Source organism: Marmota flaviventris, chromosome 3, assembly GCF_047511675.1.
Source record: "Marmota flaviventris isolate mMarFla1 chromosome 3, mMarFla1.hap1, whole genome shotgun sequence".
Classification (NCBI taxonomy): domain Eukaryota; kingdom Metazoa; phylum Chordata; class Mammalia; order Rodentia; family Sciuridae; genus Marmota; species Marmota flaviventris.
The window spans coordinates 87,231,914-87,255,469 of NC_092500.1; the positions used below are offsets into that span (position 1 = coordinate 87,231,914).

The 23,556-nt window shown below is 33.2% G+C and overlaps 1 protein-coding gene across 23 annotated transcripts in view; it reads left to right on the forward strand.

The window, feature by feature from the left end:
* Nucleotides 1–23,556, forward strand: part of Sox5 (SRY-box transcription factor 5) — a 960,217-nt gene that overhangs the window by 900,091 nt on the left and 36,570 nt on the right. For all 23 annotated transcript variants that reach the window (XM_071610082.1, XM_071610083.1, XM_071610079.1 and 20 more), the window contains one exon: nucleotides 16,833–17,010. In XM_071610082.1, coding sequence (XP_071466183.1) covers nucleotides 16,833–17,010 — 178 coding nt within the window. The remainder of the gene's footprint in view (nucleotides 1–16,832; nucleotides 17,011–23,556) is intronic.

The window sequence follows — 23,556 nt, forward strand, 5'->3', positions numbered from 1 at the left end:
CTCTCCAGTTATAGGCTTTTTAAAAGTCACAACTCCTCTTATATAAGCATCAATGTCACTTATTTAAACACAAGTACATACACACACAAAAACTTCTGTAATGTTTCTGTAAAATGTCAATAGATAAAAGAGATTATTTTCTTGTTTAATCTTTTTTTCATTATATGAATTATTTAAGCATATACTTTCATGATGCACTTAATATTCAATTTATATTACTGATATTGATTTATACACAAAGATCTCTGAATATGCCTATTGTATTATTTTCCATAAAGTGAGATTTTTTTTAGCTATACCTTTTTCACATTTACTGATGCACATAGCAATGTGGACATGACATTGCCGGCACAAAGTTCATTTAAGGAACCATAAAGACTATTTTAATCCAGAGACTGTCCAAAAAGTTCTAAGACAATGAAGTTCTCCATTATCAATAATATAGTTTCCAATTAGTGCTAATAATCAACTGAAGAACACAGACATTCTTAATTATGATTTTTAAAACAAAGACCAGAAATTGTATGACTTGATTAGTATTAAATGTGTGGGGGGGAGGAAATGTCTTCAGCAGATGCTCAGTTAATGTTGCAATTTGCATGGATTGTGAATTTAGGGTCTGCTTAATATGATCAGAGGAATTTGCAAGCACATATCCTTTATCTCATATATTATATGATTTGAGAATATAGAAACACGATTCATTTAAAATATAGAATGACTCCTTTATTTTTTGGAAATAGGGAATAATATTAAAACCTTTCTTTTTAACTTAGAATATTTTTAAAATTTGCTATATTAAAATAAGAATTTTGCTCATTAAGGAATACATCTAAATAAAATATCAAGAGGAAGGTAGAAATTTCCCCAAACCTGAATCGTGTACCTAAGGTTGCCATGGGAACAATGTGCCCCTTTCCCAGTCCTGAACCTTCTTATAGATAATATAATTGGATGCTTCTTAGGATTGCATATTCCCCCCTTGTGAGCTGCAGGACTTAAAATTGTATTATTGCACAGCTTTTGGCAGTTGTTACTTCCAGCAATAGACCAGCTCATTCATTGGGTGACTCTTTGAGAACCCAAGTTTAAGAAATACTATTTATTATTTTGATTTTTCAAAGGAATAAAGGTGATGTCTCTAAAGGAAATAAAGACCAAAATTTTATTTTCAGGTTTCATATTGCCAAATTAATATGTAGGAAAATATGTATACTCAAAAACATTGAAAAAATTATTTCTCCCCCAATTATTTGTGAATACCAGAAAAGACTAATTATGTTATATATGTTTTTTCCAAAACCACAAATTGTGTGTTATTAAAGCTCTGTTGCAGTGTTTTGCAAAACCATTACCGGCTTTGGGTCTGTAGGAAACTTTCTTTTAAACTGGACCTTTCAAGAGCCAAGGAATCTTGTTTCTTCTAGTTTATTATATAATTTGAGCTGTTATGTTTGTTGTGCAATTTTGATGACTTTTGGCAGTGTAGATATTTCATAAATGGGAGAAAAAGAAATTGAGACCAAAAATAGAAAGGATGAAATGCTGAAAAAATTCTTGTCTTGTGGTATTTCCAGTAGCACTTAAAATAACATCAGAAAAAAATACTGTTGTGAAGTATGTTTAAAAAAGCATTATGACAGCAACAGGAATGTCCTTAAATAGGTACAGATTTGTGTTCTATACTTCTCTATGCAATTCTTTTGAGGATCAAAGTTACATTTTAAGTCAGTGGGAGCTCAATATTCAGGCCAACCCTACATGAGTATAGGGCAAGACAAGAATTTTGGGTCAAATGATGGAATTTTTAGTGCCAATTTTCATGCAAATAGTGCTGTCATTTATCTAAAATATAATGATGGTTCTGATCCAATTTTAAGAGAAGGTTTGGGTAATTTTGGTTTGGTTTGGTTTTTCTTGTCTTTTTGCATTAGCATTCATGGAGTTACACGGAGCTAGAATCTGACCTATTACATCTGGAATTATAGTTGTGGACTTGGGAAAAATAAGCAAAGGACAGATCAGTTCTGTAAGATGGATCATATTTAAAAAATTCCTTTGTCAAATGAATTTTAAGTAGCTGACCCTTAATATGCTTTCAATAGATTGTGTATGAGATTAAATATCTGTGTCATAATAACTCAATAATATGAAGTGAACCCTTAGTTATCACTACTTTTGATTTAGTTTTTATAATATATGTGTTTGCGAAATTACATGTATTAATAGAAGATGACTTAAGATAATGTGTCTATATAGGAATTTTATTTTTAAAAATCAGTAACATATTTTTGATCTATTATAAGATAAACTTTTGGGATATTTGTGTAGCCATATTTCTTTCTAGAATTTTGGGCATGTAAAATGAAGTATTTTGAATTTAATTAGACAAAATGAAATATTAAAGCATGTTTTTAAAATATTCTTTCAAAATGTTCTTAAGACCATTTAAGGTATAAGACCCTCTTAAAACACACAGTTAATAATATATAACTTGTTCTGAATGAGATAGCTTCTGCTTAAAAGAAAATGATGTTTCTTCACTGATTTATACAATTTTTAAAAAGTCATGTAATGAACCTCATCCATGGATAAAGTTTCTAGAGATACAGAAGATGTCAAAACATTTATTAAAATTTTTTTAGTAAACCTTTTTGAGCATCTGTGACATATGTGCTGAGCACTATGGTAAAATAAAAAAAGGGTAATAACACACTGTACAACATAAGGGGGGAGGCAGATAACACACAAAATGCTGGGGGCAAAGTGCCACTCAATAATAATATGGAAAAAAGCAAGTTATTACCTACCCTGAGAAGAAATAGGAAGATAGGAGGATAAAGACATGGCTTTCCAAAGACATGAGATTTTGAATACTCTTGAAGGACAGCCTGGGCTGAGTCACAAAGGTATAAAGGATTGGGGTACATGGATTTGGACTTAATTTTGAAGAAAGATGTATGGCGGAATGTGATGCATTTCTAGAACTTTGTGAGTGAACTCAAGTGGAATGAAAATGTAAAGATGAAATGTCTCAAAGTTGGGGTCGGCCTAATTTCTTACCATGACCTTCTGTGATCTAGTTCCACCTATCTCACTAACCTAGTTTTATACTTCTGCCTTTCTCCCATGTCCCAGAAATTTATTTTCCAAATAGATCACTTCTTTTTGTTCCTGTTAGTGCCACTCTACTTCTCTAGAGTGCTGTTGCCCTCTTAATTCCATTCCCCTCCTTGTCTGGCACGTGCTGAATATTATCTCTCTCAACAATCACATCCATAAAGAACTGGTTGTTCCATGACATGTGACCCCACTGCACAAGCACATGCTCTAAAAGCATATGAGTAAACACCTTATAATGCTTTGGTTCACTTGTCTTCCTTTTAGTGATTGGATGTCCCTTGAGGGCAGGGAAGGATCATATCTTATTCATCTTGGGCACCAGGCACAGTACTTGGCCTGTAATCATTGCTGTGTTTCTTTTAGAAAAATGAGCAATCAAAGGTCAGTGGCTCACATCATTGGAGAATAATCTCTATTCAGCATGAGCAAAATATGCTTATACCTAGGATAAGTTGTACTCTGCAGAGAGGCCTTTTTCCAGCAAAAGATTATAGAACCAAAAAATTGTTTACCCTGTTAAAGTTTGTCAATACAATGTATTTAGGAAATATTCTGATCGTTGGGGAAATATTATTTGTGGTGAAGCAAGCATTACTTACCAGACCTTATTGATCTGAATGAAGTACTCACTGTTGGATTCTCTGATTGTAAAATGGCTTTTTCAGGTATCTTGAAATTAGGAAAAGCATGCCTTAAAATACTCAGCAACAGGTTTTAATCAATAAATTGGCATTTTATCTTATACATTAGCCTTATGAATTTGTTTACTGTGAATCCATATTTGAGTAACTGGCTTCTCTTACATTTGCTACAGAATTAAGTGAATGTTGAAATGAAAGACAAAGGCTTATACCAGTATTTTCTAGTTTTGTTATATTGTTTAATTGATAGTCCAAATAAACTTTTAGAAAAGAGAATTTTGGGTTGCCCCTTCCTTTGATAATCTTTGTAAGATTGCCCTTCTCTGCTTCTCTTTTATGCCAAACAATCTAGCTCAAAATTGGTAGAGAAATACCTCCTCCATATACAGACTTATTTGTTTATATTATATATGTGCATATTATATATATATATATATATATATATATATATATATATATATATATATATATATATTCCATCCAAAGCTAGAAAAGTCAAAATTACAGATTCATTCTATTTTTCCAGAACAGCATTGAAATAAGATAAAAATCTAAAGCAAATACACTCATTCTTTTTTCTTAGTTCATTCTAAATAGTATGATCAAAACTCTTCTGTTTCAATGTCATTGTGGTTGTTTTATTAAAATCTTTTATACTACCCAAAATGTGAATTGTAATTATTCTGGTAATGTTATGGGCTGGGAAAAATTAAACATGAGGCATTACAGCCGAGTTTCACTACACATTAATTATTTTAATTGACTATTTCTTAAATGAATATCTGATAAATCAATCTTACAATTCCTCATGCTTCATGACATGCTTAACTCAATACAGACACTTAGGAATCATTATGCTGTGAGAGCTTTAATACAAATTCAAGATCATTATAATTAAAATCAAACTCTTACCTGATCCTCAGTTTTAAGCCTTTTCATTTTTATTTGAATTTTCTTTGGCCTGTATCTTGGATTTAATATTATAACATTGATAGGCAGAAGAAATAATCTGCTAAACATCCTCAATATATTGAGAAAAAACTATTTTGTCTCCAGGATATGGCTTTAATTGACATTCTGTATAAATAGTGATCACCTCTTAGAATTCTTTAAAGACATCCTTCCCTCCTGGTCACTGCCATGAAGACAAAGAATGCCTTAATGACTCTGTTGAGGTTATCATTAAATAAAGGAGATTTGCAGGCTTCAGCTATAAATCACCATGAAATGGCCTGTGGGTTACCTTTGACATACTCATTTGAAGTAAACTGGGATGGATTCATAACCTTTGGTCAAGCCAGTAGGTGGGCTAAAGGTCTCCTCCATCCTGTCCTTCATTTCTTATAGGATTGGTTCCTCTCTAAATGACTAGAAAGGATTTAATTGTATGTAAATTGCCATGTGTTTTACATTGAAATGAAACAGGTCCATTGAAATAATAGTGTTAAGGATATTTATGGTGTTTACTTGAATTTCAAGTAAATATTTATTTTTTATACAAACCTTAGTTATATGAATACATTTGGAATTTAATTAAAACTACTTTGTAAAATATTTCATAATCTGTTATCATAAAATGTTACCATGTTCCAGACCAGTATTAACCAAATTGAATGTGTGGTCCCTATCATATAGGGTATAAAATTTCTTTAGCATTATGAAGAAATTACATGATTTCGGTTGTTATTCTGATTTTTGAAGAACTTATGGCCTAAAAATCCTATTCCCCTTTTGGCAACTTGGCTTACTAAAGATATGACTATTGACAAATCTTTAAATGTCTCTAACCTCAGTTTCTTTATCTGGGAAATGGAGTCATTATAGCACATACTCTTGCTATGAGAGTAAGATAAGACCTAATATGCAAAGGTGTTTTGTAACTTGTAAATTAAGTTTAAATGTTAGGGAATAAAGTAAAAAGTATTAGGAAATCACTGCAAGTGAACAGCTATATAACTAAGCAATATTAAAAATTTATAGCTGTTTCTAGAACTCATTAAAACATAATTATGTTTTTATAATATTTGTTACTCCCACAAATATTCACGTAACAAACTGCATTGGGTTATACACATTTATTTCTTCTTTGGAAACCAACTCTCCTCATGACAAAATTGTATTACAAAATTTTTTGTAATTTGGAAAAGGCAAAAGTTTGTTGGTAAAAATAGCATAATTCCTGCATTCAATGAGACATACCATGATTTTATTTGCTTTCTAATAGGTTAATAATAAGACAAGGGAGAAATCAATCATAATTGGAAAATAATTGCTTTTGATGAATATGTTTGGGAATGGAAATTAATCTTTTTTTTTTTTGGTGCTGGGGATTGAACCCAGGGCATTGGGCTTACAAGACAAGCACTCTACCAAATGAGCTATACCCCTAGCCCCTGGAAATTAATCTTTTAAGTCATTTTTTTTTTTTTTTTGGTGTTGGGGATTGTATTTAGGGCCTCACACATATTAAATACATGTTTTATTAGTGATCTGCATTTCTAGTCCCTTTTGAATAAAAATAATTTCTAAAAAAAACATCTAGTCGTAAATCCCAAAGAGCAATTTTTAAAAATTTATTTATTTGTTCTAGCTTGTTATACATGACAGCAGAGTCACACATTCATGTCTTTATACATGTACCTAGAGTAATGATGTCCACCTCATTCCACTGTTTTTTCTACCTCCATTCTTCCTCCCTTCCCTTCCTTCCCCTTTCCCCTATCTAAAGTTCCTCCATTCCTCCCATACTCCCCTCAACCCCCATTATAGATGAACATCTACTTATCAGAGAAAACATTCAGCCCTTTGGTTTTTTGGGATTAACTTACTTTACTTAGCATGATATTTTCCAACTCCATCCATTTACCTGTAAATGCCATGATTTTATTCTCTTTTAATGCTGAGTAATATTCCATTGTATATATAACAACTGAAAGGCATCTAGGTTGGTTTCACAATGTACCTATTGTAAATTGTGCTATAAACATTGATGTGGCTGCATCACTGTAGTATGCTGTTTTTAAGTCCCCCAAGAGCAAATGTTATAGCAATCAATGTTCCAACAACTCATGCCTTACTATATAATTCTATTTTCAGAGTCTTCCAAAAGAGTGGGCTAAGGAGCCACAGAATAAGGAAATTATATCTTTATCAAACATTCTAAAATCCAAAATCCAAATCCAGGTCATGATCTAGTAAATCAAGCACATTAGTGATGAAGAATTCATTCTAAATAACTAAAAAATAATGAAAGACAAAAAGTTTTGTTTTCAAAAGCACTTCTTTCAAAACATTCTTTTAGATTACTTACAGTGTTTCTTTATTGAAATTTCATAGTAATTTATATTGCCTTAAAATGTCCTGTCATTTATTATGTTTATATTGCTTCACCTGCTGGAATATACATTTCATCTCTCCTGCGATCTATGATTCCACTAAGAGTAATGCTAAAAGATGCTTGTGAAACATTAAAGAATTAATTTACCACACGAAAAAAGTTTTTCCAGGGCAGATGGTATAACCCTTCCAATTCTGTGTTTGGAAAGAAGAATCATTAATACAGCTTTTAACCTGAAGAATGACAAATAAGTGTGTGTTAAATCAGGGGAGGTAGGAGAAGGGAGTTTTGCATTTGTTTTTACTTTTCTTTGGACTTTTTTCCTTAATTGTTCACTGAGTGACTCTTTTTCTCTATCTGCAATAACTGGGGTGAAAGGGGTTTGCATGTATGACCTAGCAAAGTTTCGAGTTAAATTAATAGAAAGCCTGTCACTAAGGAGGTGCTGACAATGGTTTTGTTGGGTGACATCTCTGACTAGAAAACAATGAGTCCCAGAGACATCGAACCTTCAGCTTCAAGGGGAAAGCAAGGAGAAAAGGGAGCAAGGTTTGAAGACTGGGAAGAACTATGAAATTTAAGCAGTGAAAGAATTCATTTGAAGAAACTGAAATGTTACAGGGGTACATTTTAGTAGTGCTTATACTCCTATTCCATTATTCACAAATCAAAATGGCATTTGCTTAGTATGTATTACATGCATTAAGTGTAGATATAAACAATTCTTAAACATTTTAATGAAAAAAATAGAAAAACTTAGACTTTATAGGAACTGATTCATTAACCTCAATTATTTATCTAATTAATGTTTAGTAGTAAATATTTGGTTATTTTTTAATTCAAGGCATGTGTGAATGATAATATGCTGACACATACCCTCAAGAAAGTTGTACCATAAAGGGTAAGAGTCCTCAGATCATTAATGAAGATTCCTTTAAACAAATAGTTTTCTTAAACTATTCAAAATCTAATAATTTTGTTATCAACAATTCCAGAAAACAACTTTTATGGAAACAACAAACACAATAAAAGGAATACAGACAGAGATATGATTATTACAGTCAATAGCAATGGGTGCTACCTTAGACTTTCCTAACTTCTTGCTTTGTGTCTCATTCTCCTTCAGATTTTTTATGCACACCTACATGTCCATCCTTCTCTAAGGGCCTATGCCTTAGACAACTTGGCACTCATTCATGTCTCCCAAATATATATCCAAAACATTAATAGCTATCATTAACTGTCAGAGATCTAGAAAAACATAAGCCCTAAGAGAACCATAAATATTTTTTGAAGAGGAGTTTTTGAGCCTTCTGAGAATCTCTCAAACATTTAATTGTATTTTGTTTCATGATCATGAATGTTCCATTAACATTTCCATTGGTATTTTTTTCCTGACTGATAGGCTATGCAGAATTCCATGTGGTATTTTTACCATTTTTTTTCAGTTCTAGATGGACACAATATCTTTATTTATTTATTTGTTTGTTTGTTTGTTTATTGTGGGGTGCTAAGGATCGAACCCAGTGCCTCAGGCATGTTAGTTAAGCTCTCTGGCCACTGATCCACAACCTCAGCCCACCTCTTTTTTGATATAAATCCAGCATGCCATTAATTTGTTTTGATGATGTTTGCACTGTTCTTCTGTCTCTCTGATGTTAACTCCTTTGTAGTTTTAGTGGAGATGCTGGTGCGCTCATTTCATACATTCAGGTACAGGTAGGGATGCCATCCCCAACACAGAGATGGCAGTAGAGTTTGCTCAGTGTAACTTTTCTTTCTTAAGGGTTTACTTTGCAAAGCTGTATTGCTCTATGATCTCCTTTTGTTTGTGTGAATCCATTCCATCATTGGTAATTTTCTAGTCCTGTCTCCTTTTTTTTTTTTTTTGCACATATTTTCAAAAGTAACTAACAGTAAAGCAATAGAGACAAATTATTTGTAATTATAAGTTTGAGGACTGATTGGGTGGTCTAAATAAAATCACATTGTATTTTCTTATGCATAGAGTGACCAAATCTAACTTCTTTAAAGTGTTCTTTAAAAGCTTTTGGAGATTTATATCTAGAGGTTATGAGAAGAATTAGTGTGGTAAGAACATCAGTTCTTACTGCTCTAGGCTTCTTGGTTGAAGAACTGTTAATCATTTAAAAAGTTAATAGTAAACATCCAGATGTAACGTATACCATTAGGACAAAACTACCATCATTATCAGATTTTAAAGTTCTCTCAGGACCAGAGAATGAAGTTGAGTCTGAAACACTAGACATTTTTTACTGGATCATGTCATAAGTGTTCTCATTCAGTCTTATTTTTGATTCATATTCCTCTCATTCTTCATCTTTTCAAAGATAGAAAAATTTACTCTGCAGAATTTCTGAGTGGCTTTTCATCTGATACTGTGGCTAAAGAACTACTCATATAACATCCTTCTAAGTAAATATATGAAAACTATTTATATAGTATATTTTTGGAACATTTTGGAAATAAAGAGTATGGATTAGACAGAGAATAATCTAAAATTAAAGTCTAAAAGCTAAATTGGAAATGTTAAAAGGAAGGGAGGAAAACATTCAAAGAGAAGGAAGGAAAATGTAAAATGGAATGCACCTGGCTCTACAGAGGATTATAAATAAAACTGAGGGGTTATAACAGATCATACTGCTTGAGCATGCTCACAGCCAGGCAGCTGGCTTTCCCCAGGGCTTTAGTTTTCAACTAGGGGTGATTTGTCCCCCAGGAAACATAGGCAATGTCTTGCTGTAATGACTTGGGTAAGGGTGCTACAAGTGTATAATTCTTGGGGGTAGAGTCTAGGGTTACTGATAAGCATTTTGAAGCAGAGGAAAGCAACTCAAAATAAAGATTTATTGGCTGATATAGTATTGAGGTTGATCAAGTGTTCCATCAAACAGGAAGGTAGACATCTTTTATGACCTACCTTCAGAAGTCAAACTCTGCCATTTCTGCAATATCCTGTTGGTTGTATAGATCAGATCTATTCATTGTGGGAGAGTTTGACACAGGGGCTTAAAATACCACAAGGCAAGAACTATGGGGGCTAACTTGAGTGGGTATCACAGAAGGACTCTGTGGGAAGATGGCATTAATTTGGATGAAAGTATTTTACAGCCTTGGTTTTTTTAAATTAAAAAATGAATGTGAAATATGGTACTCTAGAGCCACATTTTTTATTCTTTCCTCTGTTGGGAGATATATATATATCTGTGTGTGTGTAGAATATATATTATATATTATACATAATATATATTGTATTATATTGTATAAGTTTATTTAACATATATTCTATATATGTATGTGTATGTGTATTTATACTATTGAAGCATTAAATTAACAAAATCAGAAAATAAGGAAAATATTAACATAGTAACAGAGAGGAACAGAGGGTATTTTAAACAGCAAAATAAATGATGGATACTATTTGAATACCTTTAAATTAATTATGTGCCAATGATTCAAATGTAAAAGAAATGTGTAATTAGCAGATTGAAGCAAATGTCCCACAATCAACACTACTAACAAGTATACATAAAGCAAAAGTAAAATGACAAAATAAGGAAGCCCAATGAGAAACTGGAACATAGTAGCCTCAGCTAACTAACTTAGGGCTTGCATTTAAATGAAGATCAGTTCTAATGGTAGCATCACAGCAAAAAACATACCTGTCAAAGAATTACTGGAGCTCTTTGCACCTGGATAAAAAGGCATTTAGCAATTTATAAATCTGAAAGTAAGCATCTGATCCTGAAGAAGGTGTTAAGCCTATGTGATGGACCTGATTTTTAGGAACCTACTTATCAAGTATGGAGTTGGATCAGACACAAATTAGTAGGATTCCTAATTTGTCAGGAACTACAGAAATAATTTTAAGATTGTTAAAATAACATAAGATTATATAATGATACAAGCTTTCTTTATATTACTCTGATATATTCTCACAGATACATGCAAACCATTTCTCTTCCATCTCCTTCATGAAGGAAAGGGGAGCAGGTCCATTCCAATCTTTTTGCAGGTCCTCATGCTATTTCTGTTTTGTGTCATCTCTTCTAATAACACCTCTACTGAACTGTAGGAGAGCAATGACTTGTTTGGTTGGGAGGGGTGCAAGGGGCTCCCACAGTGAACAATCTGGGTAGAACAAAGGGTGAATGTGAGCACAGGTAGGGAAGAGAGGTGCAGCAGCAGCGCACATTACACAATTCAGGCTGTCATGTAACTTCCCTACTTAATATAATAAGATTATTTCATCAGAGAGGATAATAGCCGCAGCATGATTAATTGTACAACATGTTTCATGAATGTCTTTACTCTTCTCCATATGTTATGATTGCTACTTACTTCACATGAGTATTTATGATAAATATGGGAACAATTGTAGTTTTCAAACCATGAGATGTTCCTAAAATGTGTGTGTGTGTGTGTGTGTGTGTGTGTGTGTGTGTTCTAATCATTGTATGGCTGTTAACAAACTGTAGTATTTTTATAAATGGAACAATATTTTGAATGCATAGACAGTCTTTGAGGAGTTCAGCTTAGGAACTGTATCAGGAAGACACAATTCCACAAACCCTTAGGGTTGAATAAAAAGTAAATGCACATCTTTGCTTCTTTATGACTCACCACAGAAAGCCAGTGCCTCAAAGTCACATGTCTAGTCAGTTGATTTGCATTTTTCTAGCATCTAGCATATAATAGCCATTAATAAATAGTTGAAATATCATTCAGTAAATAATGAATGAATAGATGGATGGTTGATTAAGTAAGTTTATATATTCTTGTCTGTTGCCATTGGAGAGATGTAAATTTAACTGCCAAGTAAATGTTTGATTTTCAATAATTAATATAGGTAAATATTGAATGAAGTAAACTTTTGTGATAACTGATATGGCACAAACCAAACCAGCAGCTGGATGATAAAGAATAAAGATATAAATAAAGTTCTAATTTTTATTCCTAAGGGTAAAATTATTTCCACATCATCATTTGTACCCTGGGGTCCCACAATCCAGGTGTGGGTGTATTTCTATGTTCTAAAGAAAAAGGATGAAAATAATAAGAAATTAGTAAGTGCCTCTAGGGTACTGGTATACCTATTTTCTATTTGATAAAACTCCCTAACAAAAAAAAAAAAATGAAAGACTAAGTAGTACAGAGAGAGAAAAAATAGCCCTCCAGGATTCTGAAGAATGCCTTTTCTTTAATGAATTATGTTTGATTTTTCTAAGCCATTTGTTCTTTAAGTAAGATAAAATTTTGAATATTAGACAATTATGTTAATATAACGTGTTTTTTCTAAAATAACGTATTATTTGAAAGTCATCTAAATAAAATCTATTTTACTTTTATGTAGTTCTTTTACAGTGTTCATGTAGAATAATCTATGAGTCCATGATGACAATTAGAATTTCTTCAGTACATCGAAGTCTACATATTTGTGTCACACTCTTTTTTTATGTGTTTGATTTAGTCTTCTGGGTGGGAGATTGTCATTGGCTGGGATACAAATTAATTAGAGCCTCCACAATATTTCTTCTACTGTGGCCACAAGCTCCTGTTGAGTGAAATGTCACATTCAGACAAGTCGTGTAGCTATGAGAAAATGGAACAGGCATTGACTCTCTGTTTATGTGGTTTTCACTTGCTCTACATTTCATTGAAGACAATTAAGATTAGCCAATAGTTTATTAGAAGAAGTAATATTTGGAAATAGGCTTCTAAAATTTGTATTTAGACATACAAAGGTCTTGTTCCACGTATGGTGTGCTTGAACCCTTGGGATTTTCCCCAAAGAACAGTCTAATCAAACAACCTTTTTTTTAGTAATACCAAAGGAAATATTTTATGCTGTATAGTATAGGTAATAAAGAGACACAAAAAGTCACCAAAAGTTAGTCAACAGTATGTGCCTTAACTGTTAAGCTAAGGTGTAAGATGGCAAACGTGTGGATTAGTTCATTTTATCACATGTATATCAGCCTTGATGTGGTTTGTTATCTGATAGAAGTATATGGTTAGGTCTGGAATTTCAGAAATTATGTTCCAGCAGTGTCTTTTTAGATTTAGGATTCAATTTGTCATATGGAATTAAAAGAATATTATATGTTTAGTCCAAAAACCTGGATTTCACTACAATTTTCTGAGCTTTAATTTCCTCCATGAGCTTATTAATTAATTCACAGTATTAAAGATTAAATAAATGATTTAGGATATGTATAACAAAATCTGTAAATATAAATAATGGCCTTCTGGTTAAGACAAATATAAAGTATTTAAACTTAAACCTGTAAGCTAAAGTAAACATTTTTTACTTTACACACAAATTTCACACACTATTTGAAGTTATTCAACACATGTATATAATAATATAAACATCACTTTATGTATAAATGAAATATGCTCTCTTCAAAAGTTTCACTTGGCAACTCCATTTAATAATTGGGTGAATGATTAAAAGGAAATTGCTTTCTTCAGTGCATGATGATATACCAGTTAGAAATGCTCTTTTCCAATGCTTCCCTGACCTTAAAAATTACTAATATTCTTCCTTATATAATTATTTACTTTTATTTTTAAATCTGTGTTTTATTTGTAGGAGTAGGGGTTAATCATGCTAAGCTTTCCAATTCCTCCTAAGTAAAGCATTAGAAGTGAAAGAACAAAGTAGAAAAATATGTATCTCCAGTGTTAATTGCTCATATTCATAACTATGAAAGTGCATGCCATAAATAGTCTATGTCCATTTTATAGTAAAGGTTTTTAAATTTTCATCTAGTCAAGTGAAAAATAACTAATAGATAGTAGAAAACTACTAAAATTTTTGTATTTTTCATGAATAACAGGCATTTTGGTGTAGTATCTCTGCAGTAAATTATTGAATACTCAAATTGTGAAATAATATCATATAAGAGTCCAAATTGTTTATACAGTTACCAGTAGAAGGATCAAGCATATGAGTTCTTATTAAAATATACCATTATCCCTGTCACACAATGGGAAAGAATAAAAGGGCAATTTTGAATGACATTTATATCAACTTTGGAACTGTCAACCTCTATTATGTCCTTGGGGCCCTGCACTTTTTGGCTTTCAGACATCTGTGCTGCCTTGAGTGAAAAATATTAAGCATTCCGGTGGGTCTCTTGCTTTAATAAATGCTTTGAATACTCATCTTTCAGCATGCACATACAATAGTTCTTAGTGCTTAAAGCTAAGACATGTGGCATTTCACCCCTCAGCCTCCGAGTCTCCATCATCTTCATCAACATCAACACCCCCCTGTGTACACACTCGCACTCTATTTCCCTTCTGCTCATAAATCTCCCCGGTTCCAACACTGGGAATACCTTCTTTCCTCTCTTATTGTACTGCATGGTCAAGTGAAGGAGCTCCCTTTAATTTCTTGAAGCATTCCTCAAAACTTTTCCAGAAGTTGTTTGGTCCTGTCAAAAAGATGTCAGCTACTGGGCTGTCCCAGTAGCCCCTAGTTCACACAGAGAGTAGCAAACAGGTATAATTGGTGGTAGGGGAAAGTGCCTGGAATATTTCCAGTTGCATATTAATTAGCCAATAAAGTCCCTATGAGATAGTCAGGATGTTTAAACTTAATTCAGGGAAAAGATCTGGATTCTAATTCTGATTGTTCCACAGAATCTCAGTAGCATTTGGTTTATTATGCATATCAATGTCTCTAGGTTTTATTGTTAGCATAGATGTCCCAATCAATTTTAAAGACTGAGGTACTATTACCTATTTTAAGTGTAATTTTCTTATATTGAGGATGGTTTTGAAAGGGTTTTGAAGCCTAATAAAACTTTTTCGTCTCCCTACATAAGCCTGTGGCTGTCACATGTTAGTGTGCTTCAGAATTACCTGGACATGCTAATGAAAGCACAGGTTATTGGGACCCACCCCTTATTTTACTTCTCACCAAGATCCTATGAATCAATATAATTTGGTATAATGATATTTTGTATTTCACAGGATAGTAGATTGCCAATATGAATTATCTCATGAATTTTTCAAATAACTATTCTTTTCTCTTAAACAAACAAAACAAAATGAACCAAAAAAAAGGAGTTTCAAGTGCAGTTTTTCCTAGTCTGTTTATGAATTTCCTAAGGGTACCTAACTATAGAATTAAAGAAAAAAGCCCAATAATAAACTTCTTAAATATGTAAACTTGAAATGGATGTCATTTTATACCACAAGACTTGTTTTTGTTTTGTTTTGTTTTGTTTTTTGGTACTAAATTGAACCCAGGGAAGCTTTACCACTGAACTATGTACTCAGACCTTGTATTTATTTATTTTCTTTTGATACAGGGTCTTGATAATTAGCTGAAGGTCTCATTAATATACTGAGGCTAGACTTGAAGTTGTGATTCTCCAGCCTCAGCCTCTTAAATCACTGGGATTATAGGCATGTGCCACCATACCTAGCTCTGTTTTTCCATTTTTTGTAAAATAATTTATTGCAATTTTTTTGGTAAATATGTACATAAGATTTCTGTATATGTTAATGAAAAATGTCTCCATGTTACCTAATTACCCATTTGATTAAAAATTATGCTACTTTCAAAAATTTATCCTGCTATTGGTAAATACTTTATGTTCTTAACTCAAGAAATAGTAGCTAAGTGGGAACTAAATTGCTATCCTACCGTAATATCAATGTAAACTTGGAGGTAATGTAAACAATCATATACAAGTAAGTGGCACATTATTCCTATTTTACAACACAGAAAAGGAAGGACTAAATTAACTTTCTATAATGATAGGAAAGTGATACGATGCTAATATTATCTGATCCTTATATGTTGCAATCGAAATTTTGGTGATATTGTATTCATAAATTTCACACATGAAATTACATAAGGGCTAAATAGAAAGGCATTAAATAGAGTTTTAACTATTCAGGCATAGAAAAATTGGAAATCACCAACCGTGCTGAACAGATCTCATATTATTCTTCATGCCACGTGTAGCATGCTTTAAGGCATCAAGAAAACAAATCTGGGTTTCAAAAAAATGCTGTCTGTTACATGTTTACAACAGTGTCACATGTAAATAAGTAGTATATATTTGGATAATGTTTATTATGTTTTTTTTCCTTTTTAAATAAAATCCAGAAGTGTTTCTGAGAAACATAGGGGAAGTGACTATTTTCTAAGAAAGGTAGAAAATTTTCTTCTATTTTGTATTTAATTTGGAAGCAGTTCTAATGAGAGTTGCACAACCACTTAAGTCATCCATCCATCACAGATGTTCCAGGTACTCTGCCCAAGCACCAGGATAGAAAGATGCTTGAGATTCAAACCCTGTTATTTGGAGGTTTTAAAAAACAGAACCAAAAAGATGACCTACCTACATCAGAATTTTTATAAGAGCTGTAATGTCTCTCAATAAATATGAATAGTATTAAGAATAACTTTTAAAGAATATTTCTTACAGGTTACATCAATTATGTGCCTTCAGTGCATAGTCGAGGTCATGTGTCCTTTCTCTTATACAACAGGGGTTTTGTAATATGTAGTTGAAAGTGACATTGTGTTGACAGCTAAACAAACACTGTAATGTTCAGCTTGAATGTTAAGATCACTGATTGGTAGAGTAATTTGATGGGAAATGACAGGCTGTATACCTGTGTTTTTCTAGACATTTTTGATCAGCCTTTCCTTACCACAGCTCATGTTCTAATGATCATTGCAGGATGAAGTGGCACAGCCACTGAACCTATCAGCCAAACCCAAGACCTCTGATGGCAAATCACCCACATCACCCACCTCTCCCCATATGCCAGCTCTGAGAATAAACAGTGGGGCAGGCCCCCTCAAAGCCTCTGTCCCAGCAGCATTAGCTAGTCCTTCAGCCAGAGTTAGCACAATAGGTAAGTTCTGTTTCTTTTGTTCTTGCTGATTTTCTGTTTGTACCAATTGATTGAAATCATCTTTAATGGCATATCACTCATACTCTGCGCATGGCTTGAGCTCAGTAGGAGACTTTCATTTTAAAGGATTACACAAGTCTGCTTTAAACACACAAGTGTAATTTCTAACTGAAGTCCAAGTTATAATGTCCCCTTGCAATCAAATTGTACTGGTTATATTTATGTGTGTAACTTATGTCTATAAGTTTATTAAAAAGAGACCTAAATGACTAATCAGAGTAAGCAGGGGTTCCAGTATTTTGTTGTTAGGTGACTTGCTTTTTCTTTCACTGAAATTTATTTTCATTTTTTTTGTACTATATAGAAAGTATATATAATGATGAAATACATTCTACCTGAATCAGCAATCAACCACTAGGATGTGAAGTTAATTCCATTCCATTCTGTTTAAAAATTCTGCTTGAACACACCAAAACATTATTAAAAGTGATGCCTTCACTTCTCTATACGTGTCATTTTAGTGTAGAGTAAATAAACATTAAGGAATGCTTCTTTAAGCTGACTAAAAATACAAAGATCTTTATTTTGGCATTATAAATTAGAATGTAAATACTCAATCCAGCACAAATTTGTTGATATGTTTAGTACTTTGTTTCATTATGAGGAGGCTAGCATAGACTAGCCCTCATGTAGCCAGTCTTATGGTTTAGGTGGGGAGGAGTCATCTCTCCTATAGTACAAGTCAGGTATAGTATGTGCTACTCTAGAGCGGCAATCCTGTGATTAGAGGAGACTGTTGGATTCTCATTGAGAAGTATTAAAAAAGACCAAATTGAAGCTATCATAATTGAATCTGACCTTTGAGGAGGATCTATATTCCTAAGCTTTCTGGGTGCTAAGAAAAGAATACAGCATACTTCTGAGAAATGCACCAATTTGATTATAGAATGAGTATGTGGTAGAAAATGATGAAGTTGAAAACTGAAAGGCTCAGATTAGTACTTGGCTAAGATATTTTGACTTTTTCTACAGGAAGTGATGTGATCAGAACTTTATGAAAAGTACTATCAACAGAAAGATACTGAAATCAAAGAAACCATTGTTTTAGTGTAAGATGAGAGTAGGCTACATGAGATAGAAATAGACAATGATAAAGCAAAGGAGAAGACAGATTGAAGAGATAGTAGTGACATAAAATATTAACCATCAAATATATCTGAAGAGGTTCCAGTTGGAGACAGAGGATTCAAGGATTTTGATTTTATGTCATAATAAGTGTTGTTGACTCCATTAACTATGAAAGAGAAGACCAAAATGGGATAAAATTTGGGGTAAGACATATAATAATTTAATATATGTGGAATTTGAATCAAAGAACCATGTAAGTATTGATGTTCAGGAGGTAACTGTGAATATAAAACTAATATGTAAATAGTGTGCTAATATTTTATATATGGAAATATCATTCCTTGAAGCCAGGAGAGAAAATAAGTTCACCGGAAAACAGTATGTCTGGTAAGAGAGAAGCCAATGGAGAATCATTGGTGCTACCTACTGTATTAGTTATGTATTGCTGCATTAAGAAACCTAAAACAAAGTCTTAAAACAAACATCATTTACAATATCACAGTTTCTAAGGGTCAGTTAATTCAAGCTTAGACTGTGTCAAATAATTACAGTCAAGATGTTGGCCAGAGCTGTAGTCATCCTTGGACTTTACTGGCGATGGATATCCTTGTTCAAGATGCCTCATTTTCATGGCTGCTGTCTGGAGAATAAAGTTCTTTGCCATATAAATCTATAGCTAGAGCTGCTCAAAGCATGATAGGTGATCTTCTCAAGTGAATGATCCAAGAGAGAATATACAAAGAGAAAATTGCAGTACCTTTTATGACCTGATCTCCAAAGTTGCACACAGTAAGTTTTCTTGATTCTTCTCATTATAAGAGAATTACTAAATTCAGCCCAACTTAAGGGAAAGGAAATTAGGCTCCTACTTTTGAAGGAAACAGTATCATATTTTTAAACCACCACATTTTTTAGATGGAAAACTAATGAGTGTCGTAGAATATGAATGAAGATAGAGCAACGTCATGCTGGCCTAGGAAAATGAAAAGTTTCAACAAAATTGGGTTATTTCATGGTGTGGCACATTTTGTAGGGACAGTAAAGATCATGAAGAAGAAAAGCCTTAGGATTTTTCTGGAGTTCACAGATTGGTAGGCTCTGACAAGGAAATTTTACTAGTGTGGTTTGAACAAACTTCCAATTGTGAAGCTTTGAAGAATATGAGAAAGTGCAGTTGACAGTACATACTAAGGCTGAGCAGAAAAAGATTTCAGAATAGGAATATTTTCCTTTCTAAGGAGAAAGAAGAAGAATCAGGAGAGAGATAATTATGAAAGAATGCAAGAGTGAACATATCACAAGGAGATAATGAAAAATTAGTCTTGGAAAGAAGATCTCCATTTCTTTCTTTCTTTTTCTTTTCTTTTTTTTTTTGGTCTGGAAGTAAAAGAAATGAAGAGAAAAATGGTCAAGGTTCAGAGAAATTGTTAGCTAGATAGAGAAAAGACTGCAGGATATATTGCAAATGTTTTAATCTCCACAAACTAGAATTCAAGATTATTTGTTTAGAGGAATTTTGTCTGATACATTAGAGCAGCAGTGAGAAGAGAACCAGTGAAAACTGAATTTTTGAGAAGTTTGAAAGCAGTTTGGAAGGCACACATGCATTTTCACCTTTATGGTCTAACTCTTTAGTTGCTCTTCTCAGCATCCTTTAGCTGTTGGTAGAAAGATCAGATTTGCTTTTATGTTCTGAGTATGTAAAAGAAAAAATATTTTACTTGGCGAGAATGATTCACTTGCATAATATACATGAAGGCTCATAAATATCACAGTGTTGATATATGAGCTATTTTTGTAATGTTACTAGAACTCAAATATTTAACTAATAGAATAACTAATGTATATGCATTTTTATCGTATGTGGATTTTTTATTTTAGCATTCTCAAGGATTAAGTATGACAAAGTATTTTATGAAGGCAGAAATGTATCTAATGACATTTATCATATGACTTTCCCCACTTCTAAAACATCTCTTATTTTCTTCTTGAAAAGCCCCTTCATCACATACACATCCTCAAATTTTCCAAGGGTTTGAGGCTACTACAATTTACTTTCTCTTTTCAACAAATGCAGATGTTGAAAGCTGAAACCATAATGAGTAATAATGTAGTTGGATAAAAGCTGTGAGGATTAATGGTGTTGTAAAGGTCACTTCTGAAAGAAGAATTAATGTGTTATGCCATTAATAAACCATGGAAAGCTGTGGACCAAAGATAACTTAAGTTATCATTAATGACATGGGGCTCTTTGCTATATATCTATTAGCTACAAATATAGAAAGTGGCTTTTTGAGGTTGGTGACCAGTATTACAGTGCATTCTATAAGAATGCTTTCGATTGGTAGGCAAATGATAGGCAGCTCCAAAGAAAGGGGATCCTTAAAAGGCATGAACAGTTCACAAGAACGATGGATAATTTTAGAATCTTTTGACCAGATGTTTGCTTTCCCTCATAAGCCCTTTCCACCTATGCCATTTATATGTATAACACTTTTAATTTTTTTCAAAGTTTTGTTCCTCTATTTTCTTAACTACAGCTATTCTAAAATTATGGACCCTTAATTAGATAGAGAACATATCCATATCATCTGGTCAAAGTTGTCATTCTACAGATAAAGAACAGAGAACTAAAGAGGCTAAGTGCCTAATCAATCAATCATTCAGAGTGATTTCCTTTCAAAACGTAGATTGTCTTAGGATTCTGTTTATTATCCGTTTTACTGTTGTTTTGTTTTGGAACTGGAGATTGAACTCAGGGCCTCACACATGCCAGGCATGTGCTGTACCACTGAGCTCCACCCAACCCCCTTTGTTTTACTTTTAAGGCTACAAATAACAACTTAGTGTCTGCTCCACATATGCTGCTGTTGCAGGCTGGGGGCTTATGAGTAGCCAGTCCCTTGTTGGTATTCTTTCTTTCCAGTTGTTGCTGATTAGTGGCATCACTGCATTAGATGCTCTTCTTACTCAGAATTAAATGCTTTCTCTGTGTCATACATTTTGCAAACTCTGAAGAGCAAGCAGGTAAAATCCCTGTACCAAGGCTTTAGGTGCCTACAGTCTGTGTCCCAGGAGACCTTGTAACATATTGGAATGTATTACCCTCACCCTTCATTCCTTAGAGACACAAGAAAAGTAAAACTTCACTTGAGCTAATACAATACATACATATTGACCACATAAAACAAAAGGAAATATGTTCAATGTCATTAGCTGAGCATGTTATTCCTACATTTTCCTAATTTTAAAGATGATAACATAAAGAAGAATATTACCTTGAAATTCTAAGTCATGAGTATTTTAATGAGAAAATCTTATATCAGGATAGGTGACTGTGATTCATAAAAAACTATTGGATTATCATGACATTAGGATTATCATTCAACTGCATCTGGCAATTACATTTGCATAACACTTTGTGGTTTACAAATTGCTTTAATATTGATTATCTCATTCTGGTGAGTTTTCACAGATTAAGAAATGGTTATGTATAAGGACACCATAAATTTGATGATAAGTAACCTAGGAAGGAAGGAAGGAGGGAAGGAAGGAAGGAAGGAAATTATCATTGAAAATCACTTAAAGCACATTCTGCTCTTATATTTACTTTTTAAAACTTTAATGTAAAATAAATATTTAGTAAATAAGATTTTTATTGCCTCGATATCATCAGTTAAACCAATAAGCTTTAATAATCCATGCTATGTGGCACAGTTTTTCCCTGATAAGAAGACAGAATAACCAATGAAGTGGAATTGTAAAGACAGATACTTTCAACTTAGAAATAGGTACTTATTCCTTCAAAAGACCCTGTTATATAGCAAAGGAATAAAAGATTGAAAAAGTTCCCTAAGCAGTTCATAGACTGATGTGACAATCTTAGAAAAAAATGGAAGACAATGTGACAAAAAGCATTGACAAGGTTTCAAAAAGAGCAGATAAATGGGCAATACCAAACTAGCCAAGAAGCATGTGGCAGGTATGTCCAAAAAGTCCACTGGGAAGTGGTAACATTACAATGAATTAATAAACACATGAGAAAGAGGGAGAAATTTAACAAAAGAGGAGCTTTGGGTGACAGGAAGAGGAAGGTCTGGGTTTGGAACAAGGAATATTTCCTGAGTGGTTCTAACACTGGACTCATGGAGACAGGAGAGAAGGACAGCAGTATAGACAGCATCAAGAGGCTCTCAGACCTCTATGCTCAAGTGTTTAAAGCTAGCCCAGAATGATGTTTTGGGGGAACATTAAAGTGTTTCAAAAGTTCCAAGGTATTTGGGAACACCTACATACCATTGTCTTGTCATGAACATTCATAATACATATTATCATAGTAAAGATTTTGAAAATTTATGAAATTTTCAATTATGCAATTAAAATTTTTGAAAATTTATCCAGTTAATTTGATATTTCCTACACTTATTTGAACATGGAATTCGTTTTTTACAGAGCATGATAGATCATCATTTTACGAAGTGCTACTTTTAAACAATAAGGTACTGAGAGAGATGGGTTTTTAAGCAAAGATTTTGACATCCAAATTTTCATTTTTTTAATATTTTGGAATGCTTTATGTGGAAGCAGAGTAGGATATGAATTCAAAGAAAGTGAGCGTAAAGAGGGTGAATGCATTAGCCAAAGTGAAAAATAAAGAGGCTTTAAGGAAAGCAGGGACCATGGGAGTGAGGGATAAAGTTGAAAGCTAGAAAGGTGGTATAAGTGTCAGAACTTGCTTGCCTTTTGTCTGGATAAGGTAAAGAAGATGTATTAGATGTCTCACAAGTGACTGGATGGAAAAGTTGAAAGGGCTATAAAATATAGAAGGAGCAGACTGAAGGCAGTAGGAAGATGGTGAATTCAACACTACAAATGCAGCATTTCAGTTGCTCCTGGGACATCCAACTAGAGAAGTTAGTAGACAGATAATTGTACCTGGAAACCAGGGCTTGAGGAAGTCCATACTTAATTTACAGTATTTTCAATCACCCAATAATTTTTAGGAACATGTTTAAGACTGAGGGTGCCATGTTGACTTTCTAGGACTGTCAAAACAAATGACTATAAACTAGGTAGCTTATAAGAGAAATTCACTGCCTTGGTATTCTGGAGACTAGAAATCTTAAGTCAAGGTGTAGCACAGTTAGTTTCTTCTGGAGGCTCTCAGGAAGAACCTCTTTCATGCCTTTCACCGGGTTCTTGGTGGCTGCTGGCAGTTCATGGCATTCTCTGGCTTTTAGATGCATAACTCCAGTACTTGCTTCCATATTGACATATTCCCGTCTCTCTGTGTCAAATCTTAGTCTACTTTTCTTCAAAGAATAACATTCATTGGCTTTAGGACTTTTACCCTAATCTCAGGGTGAGATCACCTCAAGATCCTTAACTGACTTGAATCTTCAAAGACCCAATTTCCCA